General features: G+C 49.8%; 1 protein-coding gene across 1 annotated transcript; it reads left to right on the top strand.

Annotated features, from left to right (window-relative positions):
* Nucleotides 1–5,865: 5,865 nt before the first annotated feature.
* On the top strand, nucleotides 5,866–6,817 carry NGA_2082700 (nudix hydrolase; the record flags this gene model as incomplete). The annotated part of the gene is made up of 1 exon (XM_005856213.1): nucleotides 5,866–6,817. A coding segment is annotated over one exon (645 nt), but the record flags the coding sequence as incomplete, so codon positions are not given.
* Nucleotides 6,818–12,946: the final 6,129 nt, after the last annotated feature.

Genomic DNA, 12,946 nt, shown 5'->3' with positions numbered 1-12,946 from the left:
CGTCAATAAAAGGCTCGTGCGGGAGCGGGAGCAGGCAGTGGAGGAGGTCCGTAGGCTCGAGTCGGAGTCGATTCGAAGTTTACAACGCGTCAGAGAAGAAATAAGACAAGAACAAGAAAAGTTCGAAAGCCAGATACGCCGGGCGAGGGAAGAGCTAGCTGGAAAGATACAGATGTACGAGCTGGAGGTGCAAATGCGGATCAAACAGGATCGTACCATGGAGACTATGATCAATCTCGTGCAAAAAAGGGTCGGGACCGTGGACTCAGAGTTGGTTCAAGAGCTTGTTGAGATGCGGTACACCTGTCATATGGACGTCCGAGATAATGTTGCTTCCCGCTCTAGCCTTATTGGAGGTATTTCATCCTCCGCACTCACTGGAGCCTTGGAGGACGGCAGTGCCCTGAGCCGAGCATCTAAATTGTTCAGTGCGTTTGGTGCGCTGGTCAAAGGAGAAGGACATGGCTGAAAGATGCAAAGCCATTTATGCCTTCGTGTCGTGCAACACTGCATACCACGGAAGATGAGGAAAATGGTTCTACACTACAAGCATACAGGATCTTAAAGGCAACGCTTCTTGAAAAGAATCCCGTGTACCACCCTTTCTCACGGAGAGGGCACGCTAAATAAATAACTCTTCCTTATTCTTTGTTATTCCAGTCCGCCACAAGCCTTTTTAGGTTTCTACTCTTACTTTGCAAACCTTGGTTGTTTTTACTCCGGAAGGTATCAAATGTTGCAACATCCCGTGCACCCCTTTTACAGGGCCTACCCTTCGACATAGCAGTCATTAAGATGCAGGTGAATCGAGGCGCTTAACGGGCGCATGCTTTGTGAGGGACACTTCTCCTGCTCTTGTATTGCGCTACATTTCTGCTTATCCCTCAATCATTTTTTTGGTCCTCATTCTTTACCGAAGCATGTTCGTCCTCTTCTTCATTGTAAGCAAGTAAAGCCTTAAATTCCTTCAGGGCGAGGGCTGTCCCGAACGAGGAAAGAAGACAAGCGGGCACCAAGTAGAGTAGGGCGGGTTGAGCTGCTTTGAAGTAGTTCATGACGAATATGGTCGTCCCTAGGCCTAGTCCGTACGCCAGAAAGCATACATGGAAAAAGGGTTTGGAGAAGGCGGCGGAGGGACTGGCGCGGGGTGATACAGATTTACGCTCCGCGTCGTAACGTAAGAGAAGGGCAATGAATATGCCAGGAATCACGATATCGCCGAGCCCGAGCATAGAGTGCTGAGCCTTCGTGGAAGCAGTCGCTAGCACGCGAGGAAAGAGAAGCTTGATGGGCGCATCGAAGGATTTGGCTACGGTGACCATGACTTCAGTTCCAAAAACCCAAAAAATGTCATAAAAGAAAAGCCCGGTCAGCAGTATGGCGCCGACTTTGTAAGATCCCAAAGAGATGCGCTCCAGTCCTTGAATACAAAACGCGATACCGAAGCCGTTGTTCAGCATCCAGTGCTTCGACTGGAACCAACACCCGGCTAGCGCTACTGCCACTACGCCTGCAGCCAGCTCGGCCTGCGTGAAGCGCAAATCCATCTTGCCCAGAAGTGGAAGTGAAAAAGGTCCCACACCGTATGAAGCTGAGGATCGCAGAACGTAGGCGGCGGGGGGCTCAAAGGTGCACGTCAGCATGGCGGCGCCAATGATGGAGAAGTAGACTGCAAGCAGCCAATTTACCCAGTCCTTGTCAAAGAATTTAAAAGCCGCGTAAAGACCGAAAAGCACGCACGATCCGATCAACGGGAACTTGTAGGCATCCTCCTTTGAAATGGTCTCGAGCTGGTCCTCGTCCGACATGGCACCCTTGTCTCGGAGCTGCAACGACCTGTGACAACCGATGTAGATGATCGCCAGGGATGTCGCCAACAGGTTGAAGGTGACCGGAATCAGCACCACATTGGACATCGACCAGAGCCCAAAAAGCAACACATAGGCCGCTGGTAGTATGTAGTTTGTGCTGGTGGGTGTCACGTAGATTTTAGAAACCCATTGCGTGCGAACCAGTATCTTCCCAGCCGCTCTCCCGCCAGCATCCATCAAGACGATCCACTTTTGCAATTGCCATAAAAAATTTGTGAAAGAAATACAAATCAGCTTTCAATCTTGGACATTCATATTTGATCAACAAAGTCCTTTGAAGATAATGGGCTAATCATGTCCTCAAAGTGTCAGTCAAGGCTTACGGCCAGCGCAAAACCCGAAACAACATCTCAATCAATCCCGCCTGTAAGTTGCAATTTTAAATGTTTTAACTGAATACGTACATCCTCTGTTGTTTCCGCCTTGTCGTGGGGGAGACTCGCCGTGCACAGTGTGCTATCTCCATGCTGTTAAGATGGTTCGACGAGCAACTTGTTAGCATCAAGACGGGTTAAAACTAGTCCAAGAGATGCCGATCATACGGACCCATCACAAACCTTGAGTGCGATAGTGAGGGGCGTAGTGTGGTCATGTCCGTGCCCGTACAGGTAGAAAGTCTTTGCCACTTTGAGAGGCTGGGAGGGTTAGGCAGAGGACGTGAAAGTGCCGAGGTGAGCACAGATGTTCAATCGCCAGGTCTGTCTTATACCGACTGTACTACAACAACAGCATCCAATCCCTCATAGTAGGTACAACTCACCCCTTCTCCAGTCTCTGCGGGGGGTTTGACATCAAATGTGCTCGTCTTTCCCTCCAGCTGCAACTCAACCATGTCGACGGTGCTTCCCAGGCCTTTCACCTCAAGCAAGGAGACCCGCCAGTCGCCAGAGGGGGACTGCGGCATCGTGGTAGCGTTCATTGAGAGTACAGCTATGACACAATTCGAATCAGATGCGCCTGTGGTGTATTCAGTAGCACACGATAGTCAAAAAAGGGACGCGTGCACGGAATTTCGTTTTCCTAGTTTTCCTAGGGGGCCAGCGAGCGAGCGAGGCCAGGCCGCCCGACCGCCACCCTCCAAGGTCCTGTGCTCTCGGCAGCGTTACGAGAAGTTTTGACGCGTGAGAAAACGTCTATCTCTACATTTTAAACCTCTTCTTGCGAGATTTTTAATTTTCCTCTACGTTTCTGAAGTTTTCTAGCCTTCCACATCGGTGAAGACGTAAAGGATAGTTGAGTCCGCATAATGATGCTGTACTCAATATGTGTAAAAAAACTCGAAATAGAGAGGGGTCAAAATAGAAAGGTGCCTTCTTGCGCATTTAATAACCGCTTGGAAAGCTAGGAAATTGTGTCAATTCATAAAAAGTCGCCAGCCTCCGCAATGATGTTGCCCACGTAGTAAAGTATGCCTTGTAGTATGTGCTATGCAAAAGTTTGGATTACCAAAAGCTCTCAGATGTGGAGAATAGCGTATTGATAACTTTTGCTCATGTATCTGACGGGCTATTAGTAAAAGTACACATTTATAAGTTTCCCATCGTCGAGCCGTGCTTCATCAATTTCGCATAAGATAGAAAACTCTACTCGACTACGTCGTACTTGGTGCATCGATACAAGTCATGCATAAAGGTTGTCAGCCGCTGTATTGATTATTTTTTCAACAAGACGCATTTTCTTTCACCTGATCGCTGGAAACAGGAGAATCAATTTTTTAAGGGGGTCGAGGCAAGGCACATCTGACGTTACCTCGTGTTCGTGGGGGCCACGTAATCTCTAGGAGAGTCAATCACCGTAGGGGCGAACAGAGATGTTTCGCATATAGAGGAAGTCAGGCGACATGAAGTCTGGGCCTGACTGGACTAAAGGTACCTCTCGGTGAGGGGCACAGGTTATGGTGCTCCACTAATGGCCCATTTTGGGCTCTGCCGACAGACCCCGGGACCTCTGAGCGAGACGCCTGGAAGCACACCGCATCCGGTAGCCTTCTCCACCCAACACTCCAAGGCCACGCTGAGCGGTGTCTATCACTGCAAGGCCTGGGTCCAGATGTGACAATAGAAAAGCAATAACGAAGCATCTTTCCAGACCAATACTGCTAAAGAAGAAAAGTAGTACAGGATCGTACAGATATTCTTTTCTTTCTTTCACTCACAGACATCAAATTTGCCAGTCATGCTTCTCCAGCACGGCCCATACCTCATTTCGGCGAGTGCCAACGGAAAATATGGCATCATACTGACAGAGAGTGTAGGTTTGCGCTGCTGCTGGGGTGGGAACTAACTCGTCGGCAGCAAGAAGCTCGACCAGCCTGCTCGCATAATACTTCACTACGGGCGCTGTGGCCGGCACCTCAAACCGCAGCACAGCAACAACCTGAACAGGTACGCTGGTACGGCGGATGATTTCATCGGCAGGAGCGGGTATGGCCTGTGACGACACCACGCCCCCCACCTGATCCAGGTCTTCGTTGCTAAACCCCACGGGCCACATCATGGTCTTATCTTTCTCGTTCTTGTCGATGCGCATGATAGACGGACTAAAAGGCTTGAATTTACGATTTTCGACATTCCATCCCGACGCGTATGTACCTAGGCGGTCATAGCCTTCAGGGCGTGTGTTGTAGTTTGTCTCGACTGCCTCGAAGGCCGGGTATCTCCTTACCTCGTACTCAGGTGCCCGACGCAGTAGCTCGAAAGGAAGTTCCGCATTCATAGCCTGTTGAGCTCCCCCCGCACCCGGTGCCAGCTGCTTTAAGAAGTCCTTGAGGCCTGTCAGCAGAGGCGCTGGCCGATACTCCCCTTCCACAAGGTTGATGCTGTCCCAGTAGTCCGTCTGCCTCACCACGCGCGCCTGCTCGTCTAGGTCATACAAAGAGACACCTGTAAAGCGCGCCATTGGCCCCCAAGGTAGGACCTTAGCACGCAAACGCAAGGTCCAGCGCGTTAATAATTTACGAGGTCCCAGATCCTCGATATTATGCAGCACGATACCAGCGTCGCTGAAGAGGATTCCACCCAAGAGGGTGCGTGAGCCCAGCATGTCCACATTTCGTTGATATGAATCAACGCCCCGTAATCTTGTGAGAGGATCAACGAACTCGACATCTGGCCGGTACATGTCTCTCTCCATGGGTGCGAAGAAAGAGGCGTATTCTCTCCGAAGTGTCTTTTTTAGGTTTTCTTTTTTTTTTTGGAACGCTTCGTCTCCAGAAGTAGGAGATGACGAAGATGCAGTGGGAAAAGATGAAGAAGGTGAAGAAGACGCAGAGGACGAGGAAGAAGAAGATGACAGGAAAGTGATGAGGGGATGGCGGGAGGAAGGGGAACAGGAGGAGGGGGGGAGGAAATAGGAATAAGGGTCCTGACGATGGGCATAAAACCCTTGGCCATCCATAGGTGCCGTAATGAATCCCTGAATTTCATATGGGAAAATCAACAGGATGACAAAGCGCGCAAGTGTGGCGGAGCTTCCATGCTGTCCGGGCATGGCTAATGCTTCCCCGACCCCTTAACTCCTCGTCAGCCCAAAAGCGAACTCAACAATTGTCTCGCTCCCTGCAGTGTGAATTGGAAAATATGAGTAAATCAGAAACATTTGCTACAACTCCGGGTGCAAGGAAGGCCTACGGCTTTATCCATGGACGTGGCCTTGGTATCCTTGTGTCCCTCCTTCGGGTCGCTGCACCCCGTGACTCACGCACTTAAGACCCTGCGTTCAAGCCACCGAACTCAATTAACCTGTGCGACCCCGCTTAACAGGTATACAGTCCTTCTTTGCTTGAGTGTATTTCATTTTGATAATCCCATGGAAATAGTGATGGCAATCTGTGCTCTGGACGGGTGAGGTTTGGGTTGATACAGCCTCCCATATGCTTGCTAGCCCTTTCACTACGGTCATGTTTCCTCGCTCTCTCCCTACACGATACGAAGTAGCTCACAGGCCAAACGGGATGGATGCACTGATCGAGGCCTTTGTTTGTGCCTCCCAGAAGGTTGGCCATGCACAATCACAACAAAATGTCCAATGTTGTCCACAAGCGTCAGCTTCCAGTCTTACAACTCCATCGAGTTTTGGTGGGAGCTTCGTGAGAAATGATGCCATGGCGTATAACAGGAGTCGTGCTACCAGTCCCGTTACGCTTTGCAAAGCTGCTGTTCTTATACCTCTTTTCGAAAACCGAGAAGATGGCAAGATACATTGCTTGCTGACCGTTCGACCGTCGCACATGCGAGCTCATGCAGGAGAGGTGTGTTTCCCTGGCGGGAAACTAGACGATGGGGAGGATGTCGTGTCTGCAGCGCTGAGGGAAGCATGGGAGGAGGTCGGACTTGCACCCAAGGTAGTGCGTGTGCTAGGAACAATGACCCCGACCCTCTCACTTCATCTCTACGAAGTTACACCCGTGGTAGCTGTTATACCTCCTGACTTCGTCGCACAGCCCAACCCTGAGGTGATGAAAGAGCGAGAGAAATGGACTCGGATGACTACCATAGTGACAAATTACTTGTTCCCCTTTGTATTATTACACCTCTTGGTGTCAATCACAGGAGGTTGCCGAGGTATTTTCTTGTCCGCTCAGCCTCATCATGTCCCCATCACCTGGCCAACACACATGTCAAGATTTGCACTGGTTTAGCGCCTGGCGGATGCACAAATTTCGGCATGCAGATAAATGGGATGTGTGGGGTTTGACAGCTGAGACCCTGCTTCGACTTGTCATCTTTTGCTTTCCTGAGCACCCTTTCCCATATGAAACATGTCATCCCGACGGAACACACATGGAAACATGGTATCGAAGGGTGCTGGCACTCCCAGAATTTCATGAGCAAGCACAGGCAGCTGAAAGTAAACGCGCAAGAAAAGCAGGCAGCCGCGCTAATAGACAAAGCCGCAGGTCGCTCACAGGTGAAAAGAAGTCTTAGCTGTGGAGTTGGGGAATGTTCTGTCTTCGAAGAAATTTTATATACATCGTCAGGAAAATGTACAAAGTAAGGGGAAAAAGAAAATAATAGAGCATGCCCCGCAAACGCTGCCACGGAGGAGTTGAGGCAGCACTACTATTTTATGCGTTTAGGTCTTCGCTACTTTTATGTGCTTCCATTTTTGCCCCCTTTCGCCCGTACATTACAATCTCACAGCCCTACTGCTATTGTTCTTGTGACTGTTTCTCTAATTGCGTTTTTCGTTCTCGCTAATAGGCTCCACTCGGAGGCAAGCGCCGCAAGCGCGTGGACTCAGCGTCCGGCCCATATCCCGTTCCTCTCGCTCCCTCCTCTCGCTTTGGAGCGAGGGCTCGGGCACGTACATGTCACACACGGGCTTCGATTCCTCTCACTTTAAATCCGCATGCAATAAGATAGTGACGTTTAATCTGTTTCATGCTGTCAGTATGGAGTTTAGAGCTGCGTTAGTGCGAGTAGGTACAAATGTGACTTTCTCTTGGGGGTGAGCTTTGCTTTCCTCAAGTTACCGTGGGGGGAATGCGCAGGAGCCTGCAAAGCAGATGTTTAGTCATGTGGTGCCCCAAATTAATGGCTCATTATGGCATAAGACGTTTTAGATGAATGACACTCCACGTAGTTGACATTGTGATTGAATTTTTATCTTGACCGTTCTTCACATTGATGAAGCAGCATGACACTCATTTGCTACTCTCCCTCTTCAGAACGTCGCTGACCCGACTTGTACATCGTTCAGGTGTAATGGAGCCTGGCGGGGCAGGATTACTTCGTGAAAGTACAAGACCCTTCCTGATTTTCTCAGGCATCCATATTTCCGTCGTTTTGATTCTCGTCCTTTATGCCGCCGCTATTCCATCCTCTGGAGCACTTGTCACCTCCATCCCGCACCAGCCATGCAACAATCATGTGGAATCGAAGGCGGCCATCACAATCCATACAGTTCGAGGTAGGATTTCACGTTGCATATTCGTTAATATGTCCCTTTCTTATTGGTCGATCGGTCGCAAACTTTCCGCTCATTTCATTTTGAAATCTAGGAGACCTTCCAGTGCGAGCCGGTCAAATCTTTGTTGTGGAGGTATATGCGACACCCAGTGCTGTACTGGATGGTGGAAAAATTACCATGGTTGTCAAGGCGATGGGAGTGACTGTCTCTTCTCGTGCTTTTGGCATTTGTGAAGATATAGACCTTACGTGTCCTGTAGCACCAGAACAGAGCGTCAGGGCGCTGTTCCGTTTTCCCGTGCCATGGTACGCGATCACGATGCGGGCGGATGTAGTGATTACGGCTACGGACACCGAGGGCTCACCGCTCGCTTGCGTGGAGGCCCCACAGATCCCCGTCGTGCGCAAAGGCCACATAGAGCCCGTGCTTTCAGGAGCAGGCGAATTCCTTGGCGCGCCCAGCCGTCACTGCGCGGGTTATGATGGAGGCGGAGGTGATTGTATGTGCAGCGCCTCAAGCCCCTTTCACGATGATGCAAATCGCTGCCATCATCTGTGGGTAGGTAAGCAGTGGTGCCTGAGGTGGCACGATGCGTTCGCCGACCTTCTCCTTTCCTTGTAAATAACGTTACATCGCGTGGCTCTTTTCTATCTTCTTCTCCTGCGAGAGAATGAATGAACACCTACATTTCATGCTTCAAATTGGTGATTGGTAAATTCAGACGCTTGCAGGAGGCAGGTTCGCATCCAAGATGTCCCCTAGAGTCTAATCTTCTTTCATGGGTTTATCGCTAAGAGAAAAAATGTATCCCCCTCCATGCTACTCCGATCATCATGATTTTTTTTACAATTTCATATATATATATATATTACATATTTCATTCTTTATTATTCAGTCACTCGGAGATATCACACTACTTGCTACTTTATTCGTGTGAAACGTACGTGTACTGACAAAACTTGTAAGTATATCGAAGCGGCACTGGGATTCCTTTGTTCACATTTCCCCGAATGCCATACGTGTTGTGTTTTTCATCAAGGATGGGAGGCTGCGTGAGCCTGCCGGGTGGGAGAGTTTGTTGCTACATCTACCAAGTGCTGGATAGAATGCCGAAGTCTGTGGAGGCGTCTGTGACGACAGCCAGGCGAGGAGACGGATAGAGTGTTGGATGAGCCCGAATTTGAATGTGAAGTCGTGATGGATGACTCGGAAGCGGCGTGGATCGATCGGTGGCGTTGGTGCCGCAAGTTTCTTTTGCTAAAGGCCTTGTCCACCAAAGCATGGCCAGAGGCCATCGTGTTTGTAGGCGCGGGCGGTGTACCCTTCATAAGGGAAACAAACTCCTCATAGCTTATCTTGCCGTCTCCGTCCGTGTCAACCTCGGCGAAGACTTCCTGCACTTGCTCGATTGTCATGTCTGCGCCCACAAGCTCGCCAAAGTTGCTTTGGGATATGTAACCCGTGCGATCTGAGTCAATGCGCTGGAAAGCAAGCTGGATATGCTCCTCATCCAGGAGCGCAGCATCCATCGTAGCCGCCAAGAACTCGTGCCAAGATATTGTGCCCGCGTGCTGATGCGCGACGTCTAACCCCTGCACCAGGGTCTCCAAGTCACCAGGACTGAGGAGGCCTGACGCTTCAAGTGCTTGTGACAGCTCCTCTAGGGTGATCTCTCCGTTGCTATCAAGGTCCACCTTCTCGAACTCTCGGCGCAGATCCTTGATCTGCTCGGACCGTAGGCTGAAAGCTACCACCTCCATAGCCACCTTCTTGAGCGTGCTAAATTCGTGGAAGTTGCGGAGGGAACCCAGAATATCAACATGCAAAGGCTCAGGCGATTGGTCCCACGAATGCAGCCATGGGTGTGCCTGTGCCTGCCGCGCCGTCATGCGTCGCGTGTGATCCACAACGAGCAGTCTCGATATGAAGTCTTTGGCCTGCGCTGACACCTGATGGAAAGCAGACGGTGGAAAGCTAAATTTGCCTGCTCGCACGCGTATCAAGGTTTCATTATCTGTGTCACCGTAGAACGGCGGACGGCCGCTCAAGAGCATGTACGCGATGACGCCGATAGACCACATGTCGCACTCCTGCGTGTATGATCCCTCCAGCACGGAGGGGTCCACGTAGTAAGGCGTGCCCACAGGCCGATGCATGCGCTGGTCGTCGCTGAAGAGCAATAAGAGGAAATGCGAGTGAGTGAACAATTACTTCGACACGACTAGCGTGTGACATCCTAGCGAACATCTTCCTGCGAAGTCAATGCAAATTCGAGAACTGTTGGTAGTGCCACCAGGAAAGTGGACACTGCCTTTTACTGTCTTCACCGCAGGAATATAATGATGGCTTACCGATAGTGACGCGATAGGCCAAAATCAATGAGCTTGAGCTCGGCATCTGCACCCTCGTTTTCGAATAAAAAATTCTCGAGTTTTAAGTCTCTGTGAGCAATGTGATGATCGTGGCAGTAGCGGATTGCACCCACCATCTTCTTAACGAGCTGAGAGGCAATCTGTTCCGAATAATGATGACCCTCCTGTCGGTGCAATTTGTCTAGAAGCTCGCCCCCCGTGCAGAGCTCCATAATGAGAAAAATATGGTCATCCGTCTCAAAGGTCTCGTAGAGCTGCACGATATTTGGATGATCGAGCTCGCTCATAATGCGAACTTCGTTCCGCAGGTCTGCCAAAGAGGCCTTGGATTTCAGCCGATTCAAGTGCAGCGTCTTCATGGCGTAAGTGTTGCCAGTTGTCAGGTGCCGCACAACCCGGACCATTCCGCTGATCCCTGTCCCCAAAATTTTGCCTTTACCAACATCATAGACCTGTAATCGTTGAGTCGTGTTGATTTTACAGAGTTAACTGGGAAATTTTCGGAAAACGGTACAATTCGAAGAAGTATCTGTCTTGCTTAGAAAAGCATCATCCCACAGGAGACCCTTATTTGATTTCCCGTCTTTGACGCATGAAAAAGTCGCAAGAAATTGAATCAATTGAGGTTATTGAAAATGAAATCTCGTGCTTATACATTGCAGGCTTGAAAAGGTCGAAGGGATGGTAAACACGCAGAAGCTACGTGCGGTAGACGAATATTTCCACCGCCGGGAATATCACATATCTCGCCCAGTAGTACGTTCACAGTACAAATTTAGTCCTAATTTACCTCGTCAACTTTCAGTCTGTACTCCTCGTGCACCAGATTTTGGATTAAGTGTTGCGTTTTCCTCCGAACGTGCGCTGATTTTTCCATGTCTGATTCGCGATAGGTGTGAGGTACGCCGGCAGGGCTTGAATAAAGGCACCCCATGCCCTCAGCCACCGATATTTCCGATTCGTGCAGGTAATTTTTCCCTCGTTTGAATGCTGTCCCTGCATATGCGCACAATGTCAAAAGAGCACATGATCAACTGTGAAGCACTCCTCAACGGGTCGCGACAAGCTGGCTAACAGCTTGCTTCGATGATAAGAATTTGAGCGATCAGGAAACGTGGAGTATTTATTTTCCATGGAACAGCACAGAAATCGACTACGATAGAATCTTCTGTACGAAATAATGAGCCTTTCCTTCCCCGGAGGCGAAGGAGGGAGACGGAGACGCAACCCGCAATCAGTGGGCGATAAGCAAAACAATGAGAAAAAGGGGTACTCTGAGACGCGACAGTTCGACCTTGACATCGCCTTGTTCTGCTATGTCGAAGGTTGAACGCGATTTTTTGCGGCAAGCGTGTGGCATGTAAGTCAAGAACGCAGGGAAGGTACGAGGGCTTGCGACCGGACCTCCTCGACAAAGACGTCGGGTGTCGGAAGGAGGAGTCAGACCGTTACTGGGCCCACTAGGGGCACATCCAGTGATCCTCCACCCCATGTCACTTCTGATATCTCTGTTAAACCATTCATGGCATCGCCCCCTACCTCATAGTATCCGCACACTTTGAATTAATGTCTTACTGCCCTATGAGCACCAGCTGAGCGCCCTGGTGTCGTAATTATTGTAATCCCCAGCCGTTGGCCCATATTATTCTCTCTCGCTCATGATTCATGCACATTTTTGTATGTCTTTTTGCACAGATTTAACAGAGTATACAATGAAGTTCTGCTCACATATGCTCATTATGGCACTGGCCATCGCATTTCTTGTGCATAAGACGACCGAAGCTGTTGGTAATAACGGGGCACGTTCGCGGCTAGTCTCCAAGCTGAAGCGCGAGGTCGCAGCGAAAGAATTTAGCTCGGCCAAGTACCACAACGCAGTACTCAACAAAATTGAGCATAAGGGAAATAAAGAGTGGTCTGCTGTTGGAGGCAAAGAAGCGATCTCTCCTGAAAGTAAATCGGACCTTGTAGGAGAAGAAATGCGTTTCCTAGAGGAAGCGGAGGAAGAGGTTGAGGAAAACGATGAGGAGGAAGATGAGGACGATGATTGGGACGACGATGAATTTGAAGATGATGATGATTCAGAGGTGGAGGAGAAGGATGCCTCACCCATCAAAAATCAGCCTGCTTTACAGGGCGAAGTTCTCATCGTAGAGGGGTCCGACAAGGATGACTTGGCGGCAGCGTTAAAACAAGTCGGTGCCACGAATGAGGACATTGAAGAAATCCTTGAAGAGGAGGCGGCGTTTGAAAAACTGGAAAACGAAATTGAGCATGCGATGGACGCCGACTCAGGAACGCCAAATGAGGCCGAAGCTGAAGAAGCAGGATGGAAGACAGGAACAGATAAAGCTGCAAAAGCAATGACGCAAAAAGAAAGTGACGCCAACAAAGGAAAAGTAGCCGCCGACGTCGACAATCTGGAGGAGGGAGATACGATGAAAATGGATGAGGAAAGTAGGGGAGTGGACGAAAGTGACGAAGATAAGGAACAGGATGAGGATGAACACGACGAAGACGAGGACGGGGATGACGACGAAGACGAAGATGATGAAGACGAGGACCAGGACCAGGACGGCGAAGAAGTCGAGAACGAAAATGAGATTGAGGACGAGGATAAAGAGGGGGAACATAAAAATGGACTAGACAATACCGTGGAAGCAGAAGGGATTATTAATGATAGAAAAGAGGACAAAAAGGGCGTAAGTGAGTTCAAGGACGGGCAAGCTTCAATGGCAACGGACAAAAGTAGTACAATTGCTGGTCGCCTCGTGGATCAATCTTATACACAAC

This window comes from Nannochloropsis gaditana (assembly GCF_000240725.1).
Source record: "Nannochloropsis gaditana CCMP526 unplaced genomic scaffold scaffold019, whole genome shotgun sequence".
NCBI lineage: Eukaryota > Eustigmatophyceae > Eustigmatales > Monodopsidaceae > Microchloropsis > Microchloropsis gaditana.
The sequence above is the reverse complement of the archived record's forward strand: the minus strand, read 5'-3'. Positions and strand labels throughout refer to the sequence as shown.